The following is a 25,450-nucleotide window of genomic DNA, read 5'->3' as shown; positions in this document are numbered from 1 at the left end:
AAATATCATATTATAACCTTTTGCGGGAATATTAACAAATCCGTCTATGCTGCCGCCACTTCCAACAAAAACTGCTAAGAAACCCCCTGCATCTGATTCTTCTTCAACCTGCCAAAAGGCCGGCTTTGGGAAAAGGAAGGAAGAGCAGATGAGGGCACAAACACCGGTTTCCTGCCAGGCGGAGCACAGCCGCAGGCAGTTCGAGCTCCCTGGAGGAATCGCGCCGACATCAAGGGCGGTAACTCCGAGGTGCAGGGACTGAGTTACAGCTTACTGCGCTGTGCACACTCCGCCCAGGCCTGAGCACACCATACACAAACACCAGGCCGGCCGACCCACCGCTGCAGCTCCCCCTCCCCGGCCCCCGCGCACAGGGGAGCTGCGGCAGCGCAGCCCCTCACTCCGCCCCGGGCCGCCCCAGTGCGGGCCGGGCCAAGCGAGGCTCCGCGGCAGGGCGGAGCCAGGAGGGACACCCGCCCCGGCCCCGGTACCCGCCCCGGCCCCGGTACCCGCCCCGGCCCCGGTACCTCCGGGTGCGCTCGGCCCGGCGCAGCCGCGCGGGGTCGTCCAGCCCGGCCTGGCGAGCAGCCATGAGCCCCAACATGGCGGGAGCGACCGGCCCGATCTGCTCCGCGCCGCCATCTTGTGGCGGGCGCGGCCGGGATTGGCTCGGGTCGGGCCGGCCCGCGCCAATGGCCAGCGGCGTTGCTGGCGCGCCCGGCGCCCATAGGCGGGTCGGGCCGCGCAGGGCGGCGCTGCGCAGCGGCGGGCTTGAGGCGGCGGGGCGCGTTGCACGCTCGGTGTCCCCGTGTCCCCGGGCAGCGGTGCCGCGGTCATCCCGTCGGGTGCCGGCATGAGCCGCGCCTGGCGGGCTCTCCGCACTCTGCGGCTGCGGCTTGTGGGGCCTGCTAAGGAGCTGGTGGGCACCGACCAGTTTGGCAACAAGTACTACCGGGTGCCCAAGTACGAGAGACGCGCAGGTACGCAGCGGGGAGGCGGCAGGCGGGCCTGGGGGGAGCCGTGCACTGCTCCCTGCGTGGCCCCTCACCCGCCCGCCGCTGTCCGCAACCGGCGGGGCGGCTGGACGGCGGCTGATAAAAAATTATAGCGGCTGATAAAAAATTATAGCGGCTGATAAAACATTATAGCGGCTGAACAGTAGCGGGAAGGAAAGTGCCGCGCATCGGGAAACACGTGCAGGTTTCTGGTGCTCTAATGCCAGAAAAACTGTAAAGCCACGCACTGGAGGGTTTCAGAGCGCAGCCTGTACTAGATAGGTAGGCAGCAATTATTTGCTGTTCTCGGTAATTCGGAGCTCTTCTGCATAAGTTTTTAAATGCTAGAGTTCAGAGAAGGGCAATGGAGCTGGGGTCTGGAGCACAAGTCCTGTGAGGAGCAGCTGAGGGAGCTGGGGCTGTTTATCCTGGGAAAAGTAGGCTATGGGGAGACCTTATGACTCTCCAAAACTGCCTGACAGAAGGGTGTAGCCAGGGGTCAGCCTGTCTTAGGCAGCTGGTGACACCACTGGAGGAAATAGCCTCAAGTTGCAGCAGGGGAGGTTCAGGGTGGACAACAGCAAGAATTTCTCCATGGAAGGGGCTGTTAAAATCGGAACAGCCTGCCCAGGGGAGAGGTGGTGTCACCATCCCTGAAACTCTTCACAAAACCACTGGACATGGCACTTAGTACTATGGTTTAGTTGACATGGTGGTGTTTGGTCATAGGTTGCAGATGATGATCTCAGATGTCTTTTCCAGCCTAACTGGTTGTGTAATTCTATAAAATTAATTCTTACATGTACATTTATCCCACTCCTGTAGAAAATACTTTTCTAGGTTTCTGCCCGTGTTCCAGGAGTTTGGATGCCCTTATTCTGTATGTAAGTAGAGAATAGGAGAGTTCGTATCGGAAGTACTACTGCTGCGATTTTGTGAAAATACTACTTGTGAAAATTCTGATTTTTTTCTGTATATTTGTCACTGTGCTTTAGCTTGATCTAAAAAAACCTTAATCACTCAGCATCAGCAAAATGACAAAACTCTGAAAGAAATAAGCATGCCTTCTGCTAACAAAGAAGAAATTGATGTGATTTTTGTTTTCAATGAAAGTGTTCAAATGTTGCTTTTTCTGTAGTACAGCATGTATCAAAGTATTGTGCTGCTACAAATTTCATTTCTGTGACCTCTTAATTTGGATACCCATTTTCTTCCTTCATTTCCAGTTGAAATGACAGACTGTCATCCACTTTCCTTACAAAATGGACTTGCTTGTGTTCATTATTGTTTTAAGATGTTGTTCTCCCTGACCTTTGTTGTTTGGAGTTACTTGAGTGTAGGAGATTCTACTTCCCTACACACTCATTTCCACTGTAATTTATGCGTTTACTTCTGTAAATGGCCATCCTTGTTGTGCCAGCATAGAAAAGATAGGAGGTTTCATCTATTCCAGAGCTGGAACTGGAGAGTATGTCAGTTCTCCCTCAGGCTTGTGGATGAAGAGAAAAATCATTCTGACACTAGTGAAGTGATTACAGATGGTTGCAACCACTGCCTCTCACAATATTTTTGAGCAGGATCCTGTGCTGTACAAACAGGGTCACACCTGGCATTTGTGGGCTTTAATAACTTTGTGAAGAAGTTTAAGGATATGGATTGCAAAGGTAATAGAGATTGAGGAAGGTCTATAGAAAGTAAAATGTTCACCAAAAATTTATGATGGTTTGTTTTTAAAAGAAACTAGGAATTAAAAAGCCCTGAGAAAATAATGCTCTCTTTTCAAGTGTTGGGCTGTATCATTTGTAGTACATTAGGAAGATCTGCTGCATTTATAATTCATAGCTCACCCAGTGTCCTAACCATATAGAGACTTGTGCAGGATTAGAACAGCTCTAGAAAGAAAACTGATAGATCAGACCAGTGAGATGTTGTGTGCAGGTTTCACTGCAAGGTCACTGCAGTGTGTCTGCACTGTGCTTTGCTGTCTGCCCTACAGATTTAGGTAGGACTGAGTAGGTCTGTCACAGTGATGGGCGATGGATGTGCTTGATCCCTTTGTACTGTACTGGATTTTGATCCAATATATTGCAGAGTGTGCAAAACAGGCAGATCTTGCTTTCTCTCTCTTCACTTAGAAAGGGTAGGTCTGTCAGGACAGGCTGGGCTTTGCATCAGACCAACATCCCACCTTAAGCTGGAGGTGAGAGTAAATAGTGTAGGTAGTGTCTGTGCCACCTTCTGCTTCAATCAAAAGCCATCTGACACCTTTCTTTTGGCCTGCCCTGTCTTTGGGAGGGGTTTGGAACAGAAATAGTGGACTGTGTGATGCAAAGAGTTAATGTTTTCTTTCTGTCTGTTGTGAATTGTGTTCTTCTACACTGAGTTCAGGGTCCAAAACACTTTTGGAACCTGAGTCCTTGTCTGTCGTAGGGAGCAGTAGGAGCAGGTCCATTGTATACAAGTGGTTGATGTTGAGTTTCCTTATACCTCCATCATCTGTGATTAAAGAGTATTTGCTTCTTAAATTTAGTGTTTTCCAGGACTGAATATCTGCAATACAGACTTTGGAGATGTCAAAGGGGTACAGAATTTTTAGGTATATGCTGCAGGTATGGCTTTCACATTGCCCCATGCTGTTATTTTTTGAAATGTTTTATAAATGAGGAATTCTTCTTAAAAAAAAGCAAGTTATGCACTCAAAAACTACTTTAAAATTCAAGTCAGCACGTGGTAAATAAAGCCAGCACAGGATTAACAAAACTACAGTTGCTTTGATTCAAGTCACTACAGTAGAGGTAGTCTCACCAATATCCTATGGTCTTGGATATCCAGGTCAAACTCAAGGTGTAGCAACTTTACCCTGAGATCACCTTTACTTCTGTCATTATAGGAAAATTACCTTGTGTTCCTGATTTTTCCTGTCTCTGAGAAATTAGGTTCTTAAATGAGCCAGCAACTTGAACAGGTTTTGTTGCGATGAAGGGAATAATTGGGGAGATTAAAAAAGTGTTAATGATATGCAAGTACTGATTTAACATGTGTTTTGCCTTCATTCAAAATGTTCTAATGAATAATAGCAAAAATATATGAGTTTGCAAGAGTATTGTAATTCTCTGGGGTGAATATAGAAAGGATTGGCCTTCAGAAGTGGAGAGGAAGAAGGACGTAAAATAATGCTGATTCAGTCTGGTTGTCTTATTTCTCTTGAAAGAGAAAAAGTGATTGTTCAAAATCCCTAGACTTTAGGAGTAAGAAGTCATTAGATTCAGTAAAGAAAGTAATGGCTAGAAATAGAAAAAGAGTTAAGAAAAATTTGAGTGCCAATATAGAGGGAAAATATCCCAAAAAAGTAACTATACTGTCAACAGGAATATGGGAGAATTCAAAATTAGAGTAGTTAATTTCCTGAAAGCATGAAACTTGAGACAAGATACACTGTTTACTGTTTATCAAGAACTTTTATTTTCAAATGGGAAAGAACCTATCATCCTGAAAGCTGGGTCATACCTTCAACAACATAGTAAGGTGGGCTTATTTGAATGTAAAGATGGTTCTGTATTTAATGACATTCTGTAAGTGGTGGGTTTTAGCAAGATGATCCTAAGTGATGACAGTGATAAAATGCAGCTATACTAAGCTTGTCATGAGAGGAACATCCAGCATAACTCATTAACTCTGAGATGACTCTTCAGCTGGTTGTGATAAAAGATGGGAATAGATGGCTGAGGAGTAGTGATCGATGACTCATTTCAGTATCTTGGACAAGTATTTCACTAAACAGACTAGACTTATCAATGTAAGTAATTTATTTTTCTTATATTACATAACATACTGCCAGGGCATTGCCATAGCTTTGGTACATGATTAATTGTTCTTGCAGTAGAATGTGGAGTGATAGTAAGAGTGTTCCTATATTTTTAATTGAAAAACAAAGTCCTCATACAGTTTATGCATCTATTACAACCAAATATGTCGTGCTGGAAATAGCTGATTCCATTTTCCATTGAAAACAATTTGTCAAGACTCTTAATAACCATTTTAGTTTAAAAATGCAGGAAGATGAGGAGCCCTAAATACTCAAGATCTGGTATATAATTTTTTCATCAAAAGGCTGATTAATGAGCAGGTTATAGTTATACATTTGCAATACCTTCATTTTCACTCTTATGTATTGTAATCATTAAGAGTTTAAATGAGCCCTGGTAAGTACCACCATATGCAAATTTTTATGAGAACAGTAGGTTATCATCAAGTTAGGTGATTTCAAAGATTAAGTAGGAGTGTTAAAAGTATGGCTTAAGATTTAAAGTTCTCTTTATAGGAGCAGCATACTCAGGTTTGATTTGATTTGGACTGTCAGCTTACCAGGAGTTGCTGGAAAAAGCAGGAAGCATTCTGTTTTCCTTAGGTTTTAATATGTTCCACAAGCTCTGCATTAGGGGCCATATGTGGTGTAAGCTTCTGATGATATAAGCTAAAATTTCTCAGTACTCTTCTCAAATACCTCTGAGAAATACATGTGGCATTACTGAATTTAAGTGGTAAATTAATCAGTGGCTAATAATTGAATGCAAGCACTGACTTCTGTGGGAAACATTTTCTTAATGTGAAATGCCCACTCACATTCGCATAAGCCTGTATCTTGTGCAGCAAATTCTCAACAAAGCAAAAATGTATAAGTAAAAGAATCTATATAAGGAAAAGTACTAAGTATTCAGTTGCATTATATATTTATAAATTGTTCTGTATCTGATTGAATGCAGTCTTCAGTAGAAGTAAGTAGACTTTTTAATGTAAGTTGGAAAGACTTAAGGTTCTGTTGAGACTAAAGGAATCCTCCATGATAGTTTTAGTTGCTCCTTGTTTCCTGTTTTAGGTAGTGGCCTGTCACCTTCCTGTGCATCAGAAGTTTAGAGCAGAATTTCTAATTTCTTTCAAAATCTTTTATAAAATACAGCTTTTTACTGAAGACTGGACTGAAACTTTCCTGTAATGCTTTATGATGAATGGCAGAGAGGGGAAGAAGCAACAAATCTCCAAAGTGTATCTTCAGAGATAAAAGCTATGGTTTTCTTCTGAGTCTGAATGTTAGCTTCCTGGCTAACAGGAATGAAGTCTGGTTGTGATTGTATGAAGCATTTGTAAGCTGATTATTGAGTACTGCAGATAATTGTATATTATATTACTGAACATAAAAAGTAGTTTCTCAAGTTAGCTTTTCAAATGTTGGTGGAAAGCTAATAAATTTTAGTTTTACATGTCTAATGTTAGATACTAATTAAACACAGAATTTGAATATTCATTCAGGAATAGAAACCCGAATTTTAGACTATTTAATTATCTTGCTTAAGGAAATAATTCTATGGAAAAAGTGAGTTTGGGTTTTTTCCCATGTACAGACTCTCACACCACAGCAATGCTTGTCAGTTAGAGGTTTGTCCAGGTGGTGGCAACCTTGTTTCAAAAACAGAACAGCAAGTACTGAGCTCTCTTGAGTATTCTTTATGGAGAGATTTTAGAATACAGAAACATAGTTTTAAAGAATTCTGTGTATGTATATTTGTAAAGAAGTAAAACTTACACTGCAGACTGCTAGTTTCTAGGACAGTTATTCTATATAATGACAAAGTAGCTTTTCAATCTGGGTGCTACATTACATAGCAAAGCAATTACTCTTTGAAGAGCTCATTGCAGATTATAAAAGCATAAATATTTGAAGAACCCATCTTTGTTTGCAGTGATATAGAGTCATAAGATATGAAAAAGACTTCCAAGTTCATTTAGTATAACCTATGACCAAACACCACGTCAACTAAACCATAGTACTACGTGCCATGTCCAGTGGTTTTGTGAAGAGTTTCAGGGATGGTGACACCACCTCTCCCCTGGGCAGGCTGTTCCGATGTTTAACAGCCCCTTCCATGGAGAAATTCTTGCTGTTGTCCACCCTGAACCTCCCCTGCTGCAACTTGAGGCTATTTCCTCCAGTGGTGTCACCGGCTGCCTAAGACAGGCTGACCCCTGGCTACACCCTTCTGTCAGGCAGTTTTGGAGAGTCATAAGGTCTCCCCATAGCCTACTTTTCCCAGGATAAACAGCCCCAGCTCCCTCAGCTGCTCCTCACAGGACTGGTGCTCCAGACCCTGCCCCAGCTCAGTTGCCCTTCTCTGGACTCTCTCCAGCTCCTCAGTGCCTTTCTTGCAGGGAGGGCCCAGAGCTGGACACAGCACTCCAGGTGTGCCCTCAGCAGTGCCCAGTACTAGGGACAGTCCCTGCCCTGGCCCTGCTGGCCACACCATGGCTGATCCAGGCCAAGATGCCATTGGCCTTCTTGGCCACCTGGGCACACCCTGGCTCATGTTCAGCTGCTGTCACCAGCACCCCCAGCTCCTTTTCCATTAGGCACTTCCAGCCACTCTGCCCTGGCCTTTGGAGCTGCCTGGGGGTGTTGTGACCCAAGGGCAGGACCTGGCACTGGGCCTTTTTGAACCTCACACAATTAGCCTCAGCCCATGATCCTGCCTGCCCAGATCCCTCCAGGAGATAATGCTCCCACCCAACTTGGTGTCCTCTGCTAACTCACTGACAGTGTATTCAATCTCCTTATTGAGATCATCAGTAAGGAAATTAAACAGGGTTGGCCCCAGTACAGAGCCCTGGGGAACTCCACTGGTGACCAGCCACCAGCTGGACGAAACTCCATTCACCACCACTCCCTGGGCTCAGCTATCCAGACAGTTTTAAGGGAGATAAGTGCTTCTGTCCAAGCAACAGTGCCAGCTTTTCCAGAAGATTGCCATGAGACACCATGTTGAAAGCTTTATTGAGGTCTGAGTAGGTGACATCCACAGGCTTTCTGTCATCCACTAAGCAGCTCACCTGGTCATAAAAGGAGATCAGGCTGGTCAAGCAGGACCTGCCTTTCCTAAATTCATGCTAGCTGGAACTGATCCCCTTGTTCTCCTGGATGTGCCACATGAGAGCACTCATGATAATCTGTTCCATATGTTTTTCTTTTAGTTGCCAGAAGCAAACTGGCAAAAGGCATGGTATTAATCTCTCTGAGTTGAAAAACCAGGAATAGCAATAAGTAGTCATGCAGACAGGTAATAACTTACCTATTATCTGGCCATTGCCACAGCCAGGTTTGATATTCAGTGTGTGTATTGGTATTAAACTGAGATGCTGATCTTTTTAAATTCTGCATGCTACTATTAACATTCAAATGCTGTACATTTCCAAGTTAATTATTGTGCATTTGGCTTGAAAAGCTATTTTGATTCTTTCAGCAGAGGTGTGCGAAGAGGTAATGGTTTGAGTGGGTATCTTTTTTTGGGTTTCTTTGGTTGCCAATAAATCAGATAGTAAAAAAAAAAAAAAAATTAAAAAATTTCCATGTGTTAGTATCAAAAATTGCCTTGTATTAGTAACTCTTCTCTATGATGTATATAGAGAGAAAGGTGGTGTAGTGCTATAAAGATAGATGTTTTCAATAGGTAGAAAAATCTTAGCAGTATTTTAATCATGGTGATTTGAACAGCCAGCAACTGTAGAGCTAAAAGTAATAGGGCTGAATGTGTTGCAAACATGATCATTACATCAGTGAGGATTGTTGGTATATCATCATGCCTGCTTTTGACTAAATTCCATGCCTTTTAGTTTTATTATTCTGAAATACAAGGAGAATTCAACTTACTTTTCTGGTTCTAAAGGAGGAAAAAAAATCCATCATTAATATGCATAAAAAGAACAAATCACCTATGTTTAAAATTTTAGGGTTTGAAATCATGTTGGGAAATGAAAGAACAGGTTTTACAGAAGAGAGTGCCAGTAGTCAGTACAGGGAACTTTTTTTCTAATATGGGTGTGTATAATTAATTTCAGTGCGTTATTTACATGAATTTGAGTATACAAGATTATAAATACTGTATACATGCTTTGTTACTTGTGATTCTGATGTGAAAATTTGCAGTGTCCATTTTTGCTGGTACCTAATTTGGTGTATCTTTTTTTTAGGAATTGTTTGTTACTGTAAAATAAGAGTGCAAACAAAATTAAGCATTTAAATGAAAGTGGTGGGGCTACCCACCACTGGTGTCATTTAAAAAAGATAAAATGACAAAGAGCTTAACGAAAGATTGCAGTTAAGAAACCATGAGATTAAAATAGCTGAGTAATGTTGGCATGCTACCCTATGGACCAATGTAACCTTTTAAGGTTCTCCTGAAGAATAGAGAATTAGGTAAATAATTAGGTCTGGCTTCTGCTTTGTGCTGTAAGTTTATTGTGCTCTTTATAAATCTTTAAAATAACAAAGTTGCTGTCACCAGGGATTTTATAGTTTTAACATCAGGTTTGCCAATACAAGAACTGCTTTGCTTTGAGGAAAGGGAAGAGTCAGTTTTCTACTCAGGCTCTGGGCACAGTGGTTGCACAGAAGGGAAGAGCATTGAGAAATGAATGTGACAGGTTGAGGGAATGGAAATGTTGAAATAGGGAGGTGAGATCTTAAGTTCTAAATGTCCCTTGTTTATTACCATCTGTGTGCTAAAAACAATGTTATTTCATCCTTCTTGAAGTGAAGTGATTTAACTAGCCTCTTTCAACTGGATGAACTGGAGACACCATCAGCAGGAATTACAGTCTGTATGAAATTTTTAGAAGAGATCAAAGAAAGGGTGGATTCTGGCAAACTTCTGCAAGATTTGGTCAGTACTGTAGGAACTGAAAATGTCACTAGCTTTGGAACAATTAAGCAAATGTACTGATTGATATTTTGTGTCTGTAAGAGGGATATCAAACTCCAGGATCAAGAAAAGTTAGTGCAGACAACTACAAACAGAAAGATGGAATGGAAAGATACATAGCAATATGCAGCAGGAGGTCCACTGAACAGAACATTCACTACAGATGTTACTGAACAAGTGATATTTCTTCAAGTACAAGTCTGTGCAGCAGTGGGGGAAGATGCTGGAAAATTCTTTTAACTCTCACACAGCAGTGAATGACCCGTGATTAGTGTTTAGTTTTGTACCACACAGTGCTTAGTACAAATACCAGAGGTCAGTGTGGTCTTGTGCTAACTCCCTGTTGTGACTAAAAAGGCTTGTGACACCTAATGCTTCATTGTTAATTTGTACTAGTGATTAATATGTACTAGTTGATGTCTTAGTTTTGAGGACACAGATAGAGTACTGGAGTAAAGAATGAAAAGAGAAGTGCATCATGACCTGACCACATATTTGAGATACTCTCAAGGAAAGAAGATTCATCAGAAAATCTGGGACCATAAAAGTGAATTTTGAGGAATGGGACATTCCCAAATGACCACAAGAAGACCCTCAAAGGACTCATATCCAAATTAGTTTGGGCTACAGGGTGTTTTCGCACCTGAAAACACCTTCTTACTCTCGTTCTTCGCTTTACTTTGGTGTCTGCAGAGGTTTAGCTCTCACATATTCTCATTCTTCTCTGGTTGCAACTTCATCTGCACAGTAACTATTTTATCGATGGTGCCCGGGAGCAGAATGGTCCCTCTGTTATCCAGGAGGAGGCAGTCAGAGAACTGCTGAGCCACTTGGATGTTCATAAATCCATGGGCCCAGATGGGATCCATCCCAGGGTGATCCAACCTGGCAGATGAGCCTGTGAAGCCACTCTCCATCATTTACCAGCACTCCTGGCTCACTGCTGAGGTTCCAGAGGACTGGAAGCTGGCCTATGTGACTGCCATTCATAAAAAGGGTGGGAAGGGGGATCCTGGCAATTATAGGCTGGTCAGCCTGACCTCAGTACCCCGTAAGGTTTGGAACAGTTTATACTGAGTGTCATCACACAGCACCTACAGGATGGCCAGGGTATCAGACCCAGCCAGCAAGGGTTTAGGAGGAGTATGTCGTGTTTGACCAACCTGGTCTCCTTTTGTGACCAGGTGACCCGCCTGGTGGATGCAGGAAAGGCTGTGGATGTTGTGTACCTGCATTTCAGCAAGACCTTTGACACTGTCTCCCACAGCACACTCCTGGAAAATCTGGGACCCCACGGCTTGGACAGGAGCACTCTGCTGGGTTAGGAACTGGCTGGATGGCCGGGCCAGAGAGTGGTGGTGAACGGTGCTGCATCCAGCTGGGGCCAGTTAGCAGTGGTGTCCTCAGGGGTCTGTGCTGGGACCAGTTCTGTTCAATGTCTTTATTGATGGTGTTGAGTCTTTCATTAGTAAATTTGCTGACAACCTTGAGCTGGGATCATGTGTCCATCTGTTGGAAAGTGGGAGGGCTCTTCAGAGGCACCTGGAATGGTTGAATGGATGGGCAGAGTCCAACAGGATGGAGTTTAACAAGTCCAGTTCTCGAGTCCTGCGTTTTGGCCCCAGTAACCCTCTGCAGTGTTACAGGCTGGGGACGGTGTGTCTGGACAGTGCCCTGGTGGCCATACAGTCCAGTGGCATCCTGGCCTGTGTCAGGAATAGAGTGGCCAGCAGGAGCAGGGAGGTCACCCTTCCCTGTACTGGGCACTGGTGAGGCAGCACCTTGAGTGCTGTGCCCAGTTCTGGCCCCTCAGTTTGGGAAGGACCTTGAGACACCTGAGCATGTCCAAAGGAGGCAACAAGGCTGGTGAGGGACTTGGAACACAAACCCTGTGAGGAATGACTGAGGGAGCTGGGGGAGTTTAGCCTGGAGAAAAGGAGACTCAGGGGTGACCTTATCCCTCTCTACAGCTTCCTGAAAGGTGGTTGTAGTCAGGTGGGGATTGGTCTCTTCCCCCAGGCAGCAGCTGACAGAACCAGAGGACACAGTCTTAAGCTGCAGCAAGGGTAATACAGGTTGGATATAAAGCAAAAGTTTTTACTGAAAGTGTGATAAAGTTCTGGAATGGTCTGCCCGGGGATGTGGTGGAGTCACCATACCTGGATGTGTTTTAAAAAAGATTGGATGTGGCATTTAGTGCTGCGGTTTAGTTGAGGTGTTAGGCTATGGGTTGGACTCAATGATCTTGAAGATCTCTTCCAACCTAGTCATTCTGTGAATTCTCTAAAGTGTGTATTCCAGAAGTGCCACCAATGCTGCTGATGGACTTGGCCTTGTCCAGTGGTGGGTCTGTGCAGGAGCTTTCTGGCCTTGCCTCTGTCGGACATTGGAGAGCTTCTCACAGTTTCTCAGGGAAGAGAAGCTCCCTGCAGGCATCCCCTCCACTAACAGAACCTGGCCACAAAAACCCTGTATGTGTGTATATATATATATATTTTTTTTTTAATGTATATATATATATATATATATATATATATATATATGAGAGTGTGTGTGTATATGTATATACATATATATACACACAGACCAGTGACTCATTATGGCCAAGAGTACCCCAATTTAGTAGTTGTAACAGGAAGATATACAATGTAATGAAGAAATTCAGATAGACAAATTGAGCTCTTTGATATAATGTTTTGCTCTCTGCATTATAATGTGCTACCAAAAGACTGATGGCAGTCAAGGTAAGGTTCTGCCTGAATCAGGGGATGAATTCATCCAGGTAAGTATAGTTCATGTCTGATTTGTATAAAGGTTGGTCATGGAGGTTGGTAACTAAATTTATTGCTGCATATTTAAACTTAAGTCAGCTGAATATTGATACTTTTTCTCAGAATGTACAGTACATGAGAGAGGAATTAGAAGTCAAGTCCTAATTCAGCATCTTCAGTACAATAAATTGATACTCGAAGGAGGCTGCTGGCTGCTTCTGCTCTTTCTCTTGTAAAGCAGACCTACTGATTAGGAATTGAGGAAGGGGGAGATAAAGTTCCCAGGCACTCGGAATGTCAAGATCTATGTTTTCCAGACTGGTTGCTGTTATCTGGAGCAGATGCATGCAGATAACAGGGTACTAAAGGAACACTTGCTCCGGTTTCCAGACATCAGGGATGGTGTAATTTGTAAAGAAAAACAGTTACTAACAGTAGCAATTATGGGGGGCTGGGGAGAACATAACATCCTCAAAGCCTTAGGCAATTTTAAGAGACCTTGCAATTAAAGACAGTAGGTGTTGTCTACTTGATAGTTTTGCAGTCTCACTGCAAAGAACCAAGCGGTTCTTTCTGCTACTTTTTCGGACAAGCCCAAGGCAAACCAGGCACAGCAAGTTCAGTGTTAACCTGATTTTTTTTGTATCTAGCAGTTTTCCTCATTCTCCTATAAACAAGCCTTCATTTTAAATTGAAAGAAACTAAAAAACAGATAAACCTCCTTCATGCACTAAAGCTTTATTGCTGTGTGAGTGTTTTGAAAGGTTCAGGAAGAGCAAGAGTACCAGGAGATTGCAAAGAAAGAAACCAAAACTGTTTAAATATGCCTGAAAAGTGCTACAAGTTATGTTTAGCCATCAGACCTTATATACTTGTACTTTAGAGGTGGTGGCTTTTCCCTGTATGTTAGCTACAGTGCTGTTTAGTGTAGTCATCACAATATTGAAGAAACAAAAGCTTCAGATGGACTGGTCCTCCAGAAATGTTTAAAAAATTTGGTATGGTACCAACAACCTCTGATTGTGGTACTGTGAATGTGTCAGATATAGTGGCACAACTTTCATAAGCAGTTGTAATGTATCTTTTCCAATTTTTAGTCAGTTAGGAAAAGTTTGTTAATATGGCTTGATTATGGTCAGAATCATCTTTATGTTTTCTCTTTTACTACAAAAGGTTGTTAAAATAGAAACTTTGAATGCTTTTCCATAAGAAATGAGACAAAACTTATTCTTTTGAGGTCAATGACAGAATGTCTTTTATCTTCCAGAATTCCACTTTTTGCCATTTTTGCAAAATACTTATTGAGAGTGTTCTGTATTTAAATGGCTACTTTAAGGCATGTAGTGTGTTCTGGTGTTTAAACTGTAAATACTTGACCTAGGCAATATGATAGAAACACTGAACTCTAAAATTGCCAAAAATTAAACTTCTAATAGTTCAATTTTCTGCAAAACTACTTGGCTATAGTAAAATTATTATCCATATTTATTTCTGTGATAAAGTAAATCTCTGATCTGAGTTAGTAGAGTCTAGTATTTTTGGCAAAAAAAAAAAACAGTGGTCCTGTTCCTTCCTCTAGCTGCTCATGTCTGCTTTCTAATACTCACTACAAGTGGTTGTGCAGCCTTGTGCTAAATCTGTTGACTGTCTAACCTAGTGTGCTGATTTTTTTCAGCAAGAGTTATTTGGGCTGGTTCATGGCACAAGCTGTGTAAAGAGCTAAAAAGCATCCAGGAATGAGAACAATCCCAGCTGGCTGCTGTCTGTGGCTCCTCTAGTTTGAAATGCTAGTTGAACTACTAATCTGGGTAATTCTAGTAATTCTAAAGAATCAAAGGCTACATTTTTACATTTCTGTGGAGATTTGCAAATGCTGGTTGCAAATATTGTTTTTCTTAGTTCCCATTTGTAATAGCAATAGAACTTTGCCACTGTTGTCTTATACAAAACAACAATCTAGATTAAACCTATTGTAATGATTCTAAAATAATCAAAATATAATTTTATAAATAAATTGTGATTATTATCTTATCTGTTTGGGATTTATTTTTTACTACTCAGTGTAATAAATGTAACTCTCTGAGTTTCTTCAGATCAAGATGGAGGCATTTTTTGATGCTGTTAAAATGCACTTGATATTTCTATCTGGATATTTTCTAATTTCAGGGGGAAAAATTTTCTTAGTATCCATAAGTATTGACATTGGTTCAGTGTAACATACCAAAACTTCCTAGGTTGTTCTTGAAATGATTAAGTGGGAGATGACAGGTACTTTATGAAATCATCTGGTTTTGTGACATTTTCATCATCTCAGCTTGAAAAGACATGCTGTGTAAGCAATTTCTGAGCCAGAGCTGGAAAATGGGCCACTCTGGATTTGTGTCTGACCCAGGTATGTAATAGCGTGGGAAAAAGTCCAGAGAACTGGAGCCAGAGTCTGTTGTGAACCTGAAGGTGACATGAGTTTGACTCTGTTGATTAACATGAGTTTGTCACTGATAAAAGGGAGAGATCTCATTCATCCTTCCTCTTCTCTTCTTCAAGGTGAAAGTTGCATTCATGAGAACTGTTGCTGAGCTAGTTTAATTCAGTTGAAAAAATAGAGCATGTGGTTCCCTGAGTTAAGAAGGTGGACATGAAGACGGAAACTGGCTTCCAAGCATTTGTGTATTAGCCATTACTTGCTAAAATTTATGGATCTGTTGTGCTGACAAAACTGTTATGTTGAATGCTTTTTTTGCCTTGAAATGTTTCCAAAGACTTCTGCATCTTGAAAAAGTTTATTTGAATTGTCCTCAAAGGTCTAAGCAGCAAGAAGTTTAGATATAAACTTAGTTTCAGACTGCTTACCAACATCCATGTACTTAGCATGCAAACTGAATGCATTCAGTAATCTGGTTTGTGGTTATAGAATGGCTGGTACTCTTTAAAAGGGGTTGTAATGGAAATGCCAGTACAAAGTTACATTACCTCATGAATCAAAACAAAAGAACTGGAAATTAAAATACATCAACTTGCAGACTCTGTCCTCTTTTTAGCTGAAAGGGATTTTATTCCTTTTCAAGTGTTCTTGAATCCCTGTAGCTGTATTATCCTGGTGTAGAGCACATGAAGGAAATCATTCTCTAGTACCAAAGTGTGGCATATTGTGAGGAAGGACTACAGCTACCTAAATGTAAATGGGCAATTAAGTGGAAATCAACTGCATGAGCTAGAAGATAAGAAATTGATAATCTGTTATAGTAGCACAGTGTGATGCATTCCTGTTCAAATGTGTAAAGTGCAAATGTGAGTCTTTATAGGTGGGTGAGGGAAGGAAATAAATTTTACCTGCTGTTCTGTAAAATTGGTTTTGTTTTTTTTTCTTCTGTTGGTGAACATGTCCTGAGGTCAGCTCTGACTTCAGCATCTAACTTCTTCGTTCTTTGGGTGTAATAGGTATTAGATAAAATAGGCATTACTTAATGATAAAATCACTGATGCTAGATCATGTGTTCTGCATGTTATCAAGTGTGAATTTCTAGAGGCTTGTGGTTTAACCCCAGTCAGGTACCAAGTCTCATGCAGTGCTTGCTTCCTCTCCCATCAGCAGGATTGGGGTAAGAGTTGAAAGGGTAAAAGCTGGAAAACCTGAGGGGTGGGATAAAGACTGTTCAATATGGAAAGTGATAGCCATATATAGAAGAAAATCAGCCATTTCAGGATAGCAGTGTAATGGTTACTGAGGAAGATAAGTGCCGTCACTCCAAATGTCCCCCCGCTTACTACCTTTTTGCCCCTGCTTTGTATACTGAGTGTGATGTCACCTTGTCTGGAATATCCCTTCGCTCAGCTGGGGTCACCTGTCCTGGCTGTGTCTCCTCTCAGCCTCCCAGGCACTCTGCCCCTGACCACCATGGCAGTATAAGAAGCAGAAAAGGCCTTGGCTCTGTGTGAGCCCTGCTCAGCAATAACAAAAACATCTCTGTATTGTCAGCCCTGTGTTCAGCACAAATCCAAAGCACAGCCCCATGCCTGTCACTGGGAAGAAAATTGCCTTTACTCCAGCCAAAACCAGCACAATGCTACTAGGTGGATTTTAGGCATCTTGACTCATACACTGACATTACTCAATGTAATGCAATAACAGTGATGATTCCTTGTCGTTTTTCTGTCAGCCTCCCTAATTATATTTCTCCCTTCAGGTGTATTAAAAAAAAATCAAACAAAAAAGTAAGTTAGGAAATCTCAAATATTTAACTTCCTCCTTACTGCCAATTTATTATATGTAGATGTCTGTTTTCTATCTTCCATATTTTACCAAAAAGGAAAAAAAAACCCAAATTCTTTGAAAAGAAGCACCTTCTTCTGGAACTAGAATAAAAAGAATTAAATTGGAAGAATGGTGAAGTTCAGCTGCTGCTGGTGAAATGTATTTGTTTAGAAACAGTTATTTCAAATTTTTTATCTTACTGTAGGAAAAGACCTCTTGTAGAACTACTTCAAAATTTTCTGTACTGCTGAAGAGAGAACAAGAGCCATATCTAGTTTTCTTTTATCTTCCTGAATATTGCAGCACTATTTTTCCCATCTGTGTTGTTTAAATTTATTTTCAGATTTTATTATGCCTATGAGCCACAGCAATGTCTTGCATCTCTAGTACCTGCTTGGTCATTGAGATAGAAGGGATAGCCTTTATTAAAGGTGTTTAAAGTTGATGCCTAAGAGGTACTGTAGTTAAATATGGATAATAATGGCTATCCTTATTAGCAAAACCACAACCCACTCATGGCAGAAATTTTATATTTCACATCAAATAGAAGATAAAAGAAAACTCTGAAATTACTTTGTGGATATTCATGGAGTTCTTCCATTTAGTGAATAGAAACAGAAAATAAATTTTACTTGATTGATACACACCTGTATGTGATTGAAGTCCTCATGTCTCAGGCTATCGAAAGAGGAGAAGGGTACGGAGGAGACTCCTTGCACAGGAGTTTGAAAACAAAGTACGCTGTAGTCCAGGTGAGAAATAAAAACCTTGTAGAGGGTCTAAAGACACAATTGAGTTCCCACAGTTCCTGACTAGATAACCTATCTTTGCAGCAGTGTTACAAATTTGTGAGTAGGGTGGGATGCATATGCATTGACATAGGAAAATTACATTGTTGTAGGTGTGTCTGAATAGCAGATTGAGCAGCATGGAAAATCAGGAAGATCATACAGGAAATATCCTATGCAGAAAGAACCTACACACTGAAGAGAAATCCTGGGTACCAGACAGAAAAGAAGAGAATGACGTCATTCATCATGAATATGTGGAAAGGGAGGATAATAAGACCTGGTTTAGACATGCAATTTTTACAGGAAAATTATACATGTATTTGGAGAAGCCAGTGAGAGAGAGAGATGGTTAAGACAGAAGGAGGCAGGACTAAAGTCTTAGTAGAGAAAAATTTGTTTCTTGTGTAAGACTGTGGCTCTTCCCGGCTAGCAGCTCCCCAAGCTTGGCTGGAGGAAGACACAAGATTTGCCACCCCCAGGTTCCATTAGAGGACCCCAGGTGGTGGTGCCGTCTGTGGTGTGGGTGGCACAGGCGAGGATAAGACCACGAGGAGTCCAAGGCAAAGGAAAAAGAGAGGACACTTGCGTGCTTGTCAAGGGGGCTTTATTCCCTAAGGGTTCCAAAGACAAAGGAGACAGGCTCGGGCACGGGGGGAGCTGATACAGGGAGTGGGCGTGGAAGGGGGAGACTCAAAGTAATCAATAAGAATAGGGTAGGGGAGGAACGAACAACATATTTGAACCAATAAAGATCATACACGGGAGGGGAAAAGCCCCAGGGGCAAATCACACAGCACAGTAAGGGTGACTGACATGGAAAAATCTCGAACAAAAGGGGGGGGGTGGTTACAGTGACTGACAAGGGGAGTAGGTGGCACCACTGGGAGGGGAGAGGACTTATAAGGGCAGGGAGGGAGGAGGGAAGGATCACTGGGTTTGATGGGCAGGCAAGTGGCGGGAAAGTAACAAACAACCTGGGACAAACCATCATGAGGGGAGAACATGGGGGGAACTAAGGACCAAACCATTTTCTTAACACAGAACAACTAACATAACTAATAATAACAAATCTTTAAAAACACAATGCCACATAAGACAGGTGTATATTGGTAGGAAACTCAGCAGAACTGTGGAGGGTGCTTTGCAGTAATTAGAATCAAAAAGGAAATAGTAAAAGTGATTTGATTTATGTTGTGGTATCTCTACTACTAATACTTGTCTGAAGGGTGTTTGTGTTGCAAAGATTGCAGTGTCTCCAGAGGTGAAACACAGGAAGACAAGCAGGGATGAAGGACAGGCAGTGCCATGAGGCACTTGCTCTGTAAGCACTGCAAGATAATTATTAGTTATGTATTTCTGAGACTAGCTGTTAGAACAAATGCTGTAAGTGCAGTAGTACACTGGAGCTTTTCTAGCTCATCTTGCTGATGAAAGAGAAAAAGCAAGAAGCCAGTGAAGTAGCATAGAGAGAAAATGCAACTGTAGTGAGAAAGGATGCTGGTGGTTTTGTTTGTTTGTTTGTTTTTTTGAAGGCAGTATTGTTGACTGACTTTATAGAAGAAATGTCATGAAAGGCCAAGTAAGTAAGCATTAGGTGAGAGGCAGAAGGTGAGAGGCAGAAAAGGGTTGGAACAAATCAGAAATTTTCCTCATAATGAATATAGTTACAAAACAAATGGTATTAAAAGGACTGAAAAGTTTTAAAGAACACTCTTTGGTGGGAGCTTTAGTGTTGGATTGATTTTTGTGATTTATTCCATTTATAACTGATTTTGAAGCCAGTAAAACAGTTCAGAGGGAAAGTGAGCAGAAATGTATTGGCATTTGAGATTTGGAGTAGTCTCATGCTGGAGTATTTTGTTCTTTTTTTTCCCCGCTGTCTTGGTTTGACGTTAAAGGTAAACACTCCAGAATGAGTTGCCTCCATTTATAGGTTCCATCAATCCCTCCCTTTCCAATCCAGTTGTGTCAACCAATTCCATCAATAAGGAAAGAATATGAGTAGATACAAATGAAAAAGTAACAGTTAACTAACAAGCAGAGCAGCAACAGTCAAGAAGTAACTGCAAATAACTATCAGATACAAAATTTTATTTATACTGAGGTGACTCTTGATACAGTTTTGATTCAGAAAGAAGTGATTTTTATATATAAAACTGACCCTTTTCAAATTGCAAGGTTTTTTTCTGTCACTTCTGTGACAGAAAGTGACAGAAAGTGGCCCCTACAGGGGCCACACAAATTATGATATGTATGCAGTATTCAATAAAATTCATTCTCTCTTTTTCACCTAACTCCCCCTCATACCCTCAAGCTGTAAAAAGTATAGCAACCACTGTGCCTAATTTTAGGCACAATTCACAAATAGGAATAACTTTTTACCCCTTTTGACTACCTAGCTCGTCTGTAGCCAGCATATCTCTAAATAGCTGCGCATGCTTCTTTTTCTCAGGGTTGTTTCCCAAGACGGGTTCTGTAGTTTGCCTTCTGTTGCACTGAAAGAGCCTGCAGATGATGAAGGCAATATTTCTGTGAATTTGGAATTTTTTTGTGCTCTTAGATGGCAGTTTGTGATTTACTCAGTAATCCTTTATTTTGAGTCTTTTCAAAAGGCATTAGATTTATTTTTTAAGAGTTATTGGCAGACTGAAACTTTTATGTTACTGTAAAGTTCACAGATTAGGTTAAAATATTACTATTTAATACTTTAATGTGTTAGTGTTTTAAAATAATGATGTTTTCATCATTCTATTACATATGAAATCATGTGTTACAGAAGACCTCATAAGTGTTTGTGAAATTAAAACAGTTTGTAGGAGTAAATTTCTAGGCAAGAGTGGATAGTCTTCATGAATAAGATGGCAAACTCTGGGACTGGCATTGGGATAATGGGGTTCTGATGCATTTTTTAAGTGAACAGGTATGGATGCAGAAGTTCTGAGGTGGCTCTGCAAAATACCGAGCCATTTCTGTGCAATGAAATTCAAGAATGCATTGGCTCTGGGTTTGGACCTGTAAGCATACATGTCTACCTGTTTTATCTAGTTGGATTAAATTAAATTATTTCAATTAGATCAGCTAAACTGGGTAGAAAAGAGAAGGCTAGAAGGAAGATTGAGCTGACTAAAAAAATTGTGACATTGCTAATTATGAAAACATAAAACATAAGGAAGTTGGCCAAAAGTATAAAAAGTGACAGAGTTGTCTCAAAATGAAAGATGCTATTGGATGCATCTGAAGATTTGTGTAAATGTGATGAGTAAAAAATTGTTGATGATGAATGAGGACTGAAACACAGTACTTAATTCTATATAGAGAAAAAGAAACTGCAACTTGTAAAATGGAAGACAGAATGCAAAATATATTTAACGTGGACAATAGAACTATTGCTCATTATAATAATAGTTATAATAGTAATAGTTATATGTATATTTTTAAAAGTATAATAAAGACCTAAAAAATACCATGTCTGCATCTGAAAAACAACAAAATAGTGGACTAAGAGGAGAGTGATTGGTCGTTTCTTCAGTATATTAAGTGTTTAGATAGTGTAAGTAATCGATGTTTCATAGGTGCAAAATAAAATGGTGAAAAAAATTGCCTAGTGGAAAAATGCCTAGTGGAAAAATGCCTAGTGGATGTGTAGGATGTGACGTTGGATTAGTCTGGTAGGTACTACCCTGTATCATAGACAGGACTTCCACTGCATGCCTTCAGAAAAAAAGGTGGATCTCCTATGCTCGCCTCTGTTTTAATCCAAAGGTGTAGAAAGCCCTGGATGGGAGAATCCATACAAAGAGATCCACACTCCTGTTTTCCTTTTCAGTGCTCTGCTTTCAGTACTTTCTCTGTAGGACAGTACTCTGAACCTGTTATTTGTGATGCAGATTACAGGAGAAAATAAATTTAGATAGTCTTTAACATCTCTGTCTGCATTGTTGACTGCTAAATTCTGTAAGACTCATGCCCTTGAGGGAGGGAAGTTTGTGTGGAGAAGATGCAATATCATAGGAAACAACTGTGAAACAGTTTTTTGATGGTAGTTGGTTAGTTGGATTTTTTTCCCTTTATCAAGAGAAAATAGGCACATAACAAAGCAGTTTGAGCTAATCCTTGAATAAGTGAAAGACATTGAAACTTGTGCTAGTTTTAGTAGGGAGTAGGAATGCAGTTGTAAATATTAATGAACATGGAAGGCTAGGATTTGATGACAGACACCTAGAAATTATTTAGTGATTATATTTTTCCTTTCACATCAAGTTTTAGAGAGCTGTTATATTGTGAGCACAGCCTCTTTAGGATCTTTTGGTGGTTTGAAATTCTTTTTGTTGATCATCTCATTGATGGAAAACATTTGAAAATTACACCTAATGTATAGAATAACAGAAAAAGGATAATGTTTGCTTGATTTTGCATTAATTAGCATGGCATCACTCCAGATAAGGCTTTTAATGCTATCATAAATAGTGATACTGGAGATCAGTGAGCAACATGATGATTCTTACAGTTTTGCTAATGGTTCAGAGGACTGGAACACAAGCATTTCTGGAAACCTGCACACAGATTTCTGTTATACTGAGAAATTTTTCTGGGGAGGCTGGATGTTAACCATGTTTCTTTTTAAAAGATAAACGTTGTGTATATTAGGGATGATGCAGTGTTATTGTAGATGCCATTATCTAAGCAATGCTTTCAGAATTCTAGAAATGAGTCAGGTTTTGCCTGAGGGATAAGCTGACATTTCCATTCACTTTTTAATTTTTCTGGGACTTTACTGGGTTAATATGACAATTTTTCTCTAGGGATCCATCAGCTGATGGAAATACTGTGATTGTATTTCCTTCTCTCTCAATGGTAACAGCTGTAAAGTTTCTTTTTTCTCTTCTTGCTGGTGTCCAAGTGCTTTTCCTGAGAGAATTTAAGTACAAGGCTATGGCACTGGACAACTGGCCACTGTTGCAGTATTCTTTGTGTGTTACATCCCTGCTTCATTGCCAAAGTGCCATAAACTGTGAAGACCATGTAGAATATACGAGAGTTCATGTTCCCAGAGAGGGTGTGTATTTTATGCCTATGGTGAATCAACTGGCTGTCCTTGAAATAATTCAGTTTTAACCACTTCATGTGCCTGCTTTGGAAACTATTTATTGTTTGGTTTATAAAACTTGGTTAAACTTCACAGCAATTTTCAACAAGATATCTTTCAAGTTTTTTGAATGGAATGATTAGATTACATAGGGATTGCCTTGCAGCAGAATACTTTGGATGAGAAAGTAATGGATTTTTTGGTTTTTTATTATTATTCACTTCACTTTTGCCTGCTTCCAGTATTAGCAATCATTATGCTGTATTTTAAAAATCAGCTTCATAAGGTAGTAGTGCTTCTAATCTTTTTAAGCAGTCTTGCCATCTAAAAACTTTTCTAGTTGTCTTAGGAAGAAGGTGAGAAAAAGGAAATCCTCATGATCTTCTATGCATGTGCAGGAGGTGTTATTAAATTAAGAGCAAAGCTTTTAATGTGGGAGGAAAATAATGCAATCTGCAGGTGATGTACCTTAATACCATAGAAGTTACACTTTTCGTTCATTTGTGGTACTTCTGATACTTTGCCAAGTACAAGTTTATTGTCATCCTAGGTTATATTGGAAGAGAATAACACTTCTTCAGTGGCTTTACAGTGCAGAAGATGGCATACATAGATCATACTGGTTTTTAAAGGATCACAATTGGGTTTGTACTGCTGTGTGTTTTCTTTTATGTAGCTTTGTGTGGCTTACTAAAACTGTTTTCACTTTTCATTTACTTCCCTAAGTTTTTAATTACTTTGGTGTTTTCAGTTTTGGTAGGATGCCTAGAGGTTAGCAAACCCAACTCCATGCATAAATTGGAAAATTCTGCACTTTCATGGATTCGATGGAAGTAATTTAAGCATCTTCCTTTGGAAGTACTTCAACACCCTGCACTTTAATAAGGTGTCATGGCCTAGAACTTGGAAGATACGAATAAATAGAAGTAATTGTTTTTGAGAAATTGTGAGGTTTTGAAATAATGCAAATTAAAGTTAAATCATAAAGAGGCAAGCTATTATGCAATGATTAATACAGTTAGGAAGGATTCTTTGTTCCTGTGCTTTGAAATTATTACAAACTCTTACAAGTAGTACTCTCAATATTTTGAGAAATAGAGCTAGATTGTCTTACTATGCCTACCTTCTGTTCTGGTAAGCTCCACAGATAAAAATGACCAAATAATATTCAAGAATCTGTTATAATGAAAGCTATTATAATACATTCAGCAATTACCACGCTTGCTACCTACCCAAACAGAATTTACAGCTAAAACTTGTCACTGAAAATCATGTGGGACAGAACATCTGCTTCACTATATAAAATTACTTGTATTAGAGGAGAGATTGGTGTGTGTCTTTGTTTTTCTGTTAAACCTAATAAGTATATGATAGCTAAATGTGAAAGTATCAAGATTATTTTATCTGAATGTTGTAACTAAATCAGAGTTCTGTCAAAAAAACATTTTCAGCAAAGTTGAAGGGTGTTTTTGTCATGCTGAGCAGGAAACACTCGAAGAATAGTAAGTTTATAAGGGTCGGTTTAGTAAGTGTAGGAAGCCCAGTAATTTTCCTCTGAGCGACATGCCCCTCTGACCTACGTGTTTGCCAGAGCATAAGATTTCACCTAACTAGTGCGAGCCTTTCTCCAGCTGCATGCCAGCATTCTTTCCTGAGTTATTTTTTGGAGACTGACCTAGTTTTTGACATAGGCTAGTGCTCTTGCATATTTATTGGTTTTTAAATCAGTGAATTATACTCAAGTTAATAGGGTAAGAAACTACAGTGTGTAGATCAGTTTGGATCTGAGGGTTTGGAATTGTGATCAACTCTCAGGTCAGTCCAGTTCACATAAACCAGAATAGAGGGCAGGTAAGTGAAGGAGGGGGCAGGGAATGTGGAATGACTCAGCTGAAGAAATGATGTTGTGATAAAAAAAGTAGAAATGATAAAGTGATAAAACTGTAGTACAATCGAATTCTTTGCAATGGAATTACTCTGTAGCTCACTTTTAGTTTTTTTTCCTTATTCTGATAATGAACTGGAAGTTTGGTGTAGATGAAAGAAGATGCCCATTTGAATTTTCTCTGAACTGAAAGATAGTATTGTGTTTTAGAATGTGATATTTGTATGGAAACATCTAATACAGTGCCATTTTTTTCAGTGATGGTAAAGTGCAGTTCAGTAAACCCTTCACCTATCCCACCACAATATTTATCCCAGAGACAAGAAAATAAACATAAAGTCAGTAAGTTCTCAACTACATGAATAGATGAATCATCATTAATTATGAATTTCTCTTTGTGAATATTTCTTACTTCCTTTCTCTATAATAAATGGACTAATTAGTTTGCTTGCAAATTGGTTAAATGGTATTGTTTTATAGCTTTCTTATCAATTCCTACAGAAGAGAGAAACAAATATTTGTCTAAAGCAAAATATTTGAACTGCTATAATATACTTGGTGAGCTTTGTGTGCCTCCTAAGCTACTACAAGAATCAGTAATTGGATGAGAAACTTTATTTTGTTTTATTGTGTTCTGAAAACAGTAAACAGTTCAAAACTCTACTAAAGTTTTGATTTTTGTAATTTATGCATCTATTTTCTGTATTCCATCAACATTTAATGTAAATTGGGACTTAGAAGAAACAAATTATCTCTATGAGCTATTTTGGCACCGCAGGAAATTCTTTAAGTTCTATTGCAGCTACTTGCTGGGGGTTATCACTGCAAAATACTGTAAAATGCAGGTTCAAATAACTAGTTTGAGAGTATTTGGAGTATTTTGAAGACCTTTATATTTTTCTTCTAAAAAGAACAAATGGGAT

At 40.1% G+C, this 25,450-nt stretch overlaps 3 protein-coding genes across 4 annotated transcripts in view; 2 read left to right on the top strand and 1 right to left on the bottom strand.

The window, feature by feature from the left end:
- The window catches only part of ERCC8 (ERCC excision repair 8, CSA ubiquitin ligase complex subunit), a 29,461-nt gene extending 28,778 nt beyond the window's left edge, over positions 1-683 (bottom strand). For both annotated transcript variants that reach the window (XM_050986866.1, XM_050986867.1), the window contains exon 1: positions 528-683. In XM_050986866.1, coding sequence (XP_050842823.1) covers positions 528-604 — 77 coding nt within the window. In that variant the 5' untranslated portion in view covers positions 605-683. The remainder of the gene's footprint in view (positions 1-527) is intronic.
- Positions 1-25,450, top strand: part of LOC127061026 (translation initiation factor IF-2-like) — a 694,470-nt gene that overhangs the window by 606,063 nt on the left and 62,957 nt on the right. The window lies entirely within an intron of this gene.
- Positions 748-25,450, top strand: part of NDUFAF2 (NADH:ubiquinone oxidoreductase complex assembly factor 2) — a 57,907-nt gene continuing 33,204 nt past the window's right edge. Inside the window, exon 1 of the mRNA XM_050986870.1 lies at positions 748-980. Coding sequence (XP_050842827.1) covers positions 854-980 — 127 coding nt within the window. The 5' untranslated portion in view covers positions 748-853. The remainder of the gene's footprint in view (positions 981-25,450) is intronic.

Source organism: Serinus canaria, chromosome Z (genome assembly GCF_022539315.1).
Source record: "Serinus canaria isolate serCan28SL12 chromosome Z, serCan2020, whole genome shotgun sequence".
In the NCBI taxonomy this organism is placed as follows: Eukaryota; Metazoa; Chordata; class Aves; order Passeriformes; family Fringillidae; genus Serinus; species Serinus canaria.
Note: the sequence above shows the minus strand (reverse complement) of the source record. Positions and strands in the feature narration are given on the sequence as shown.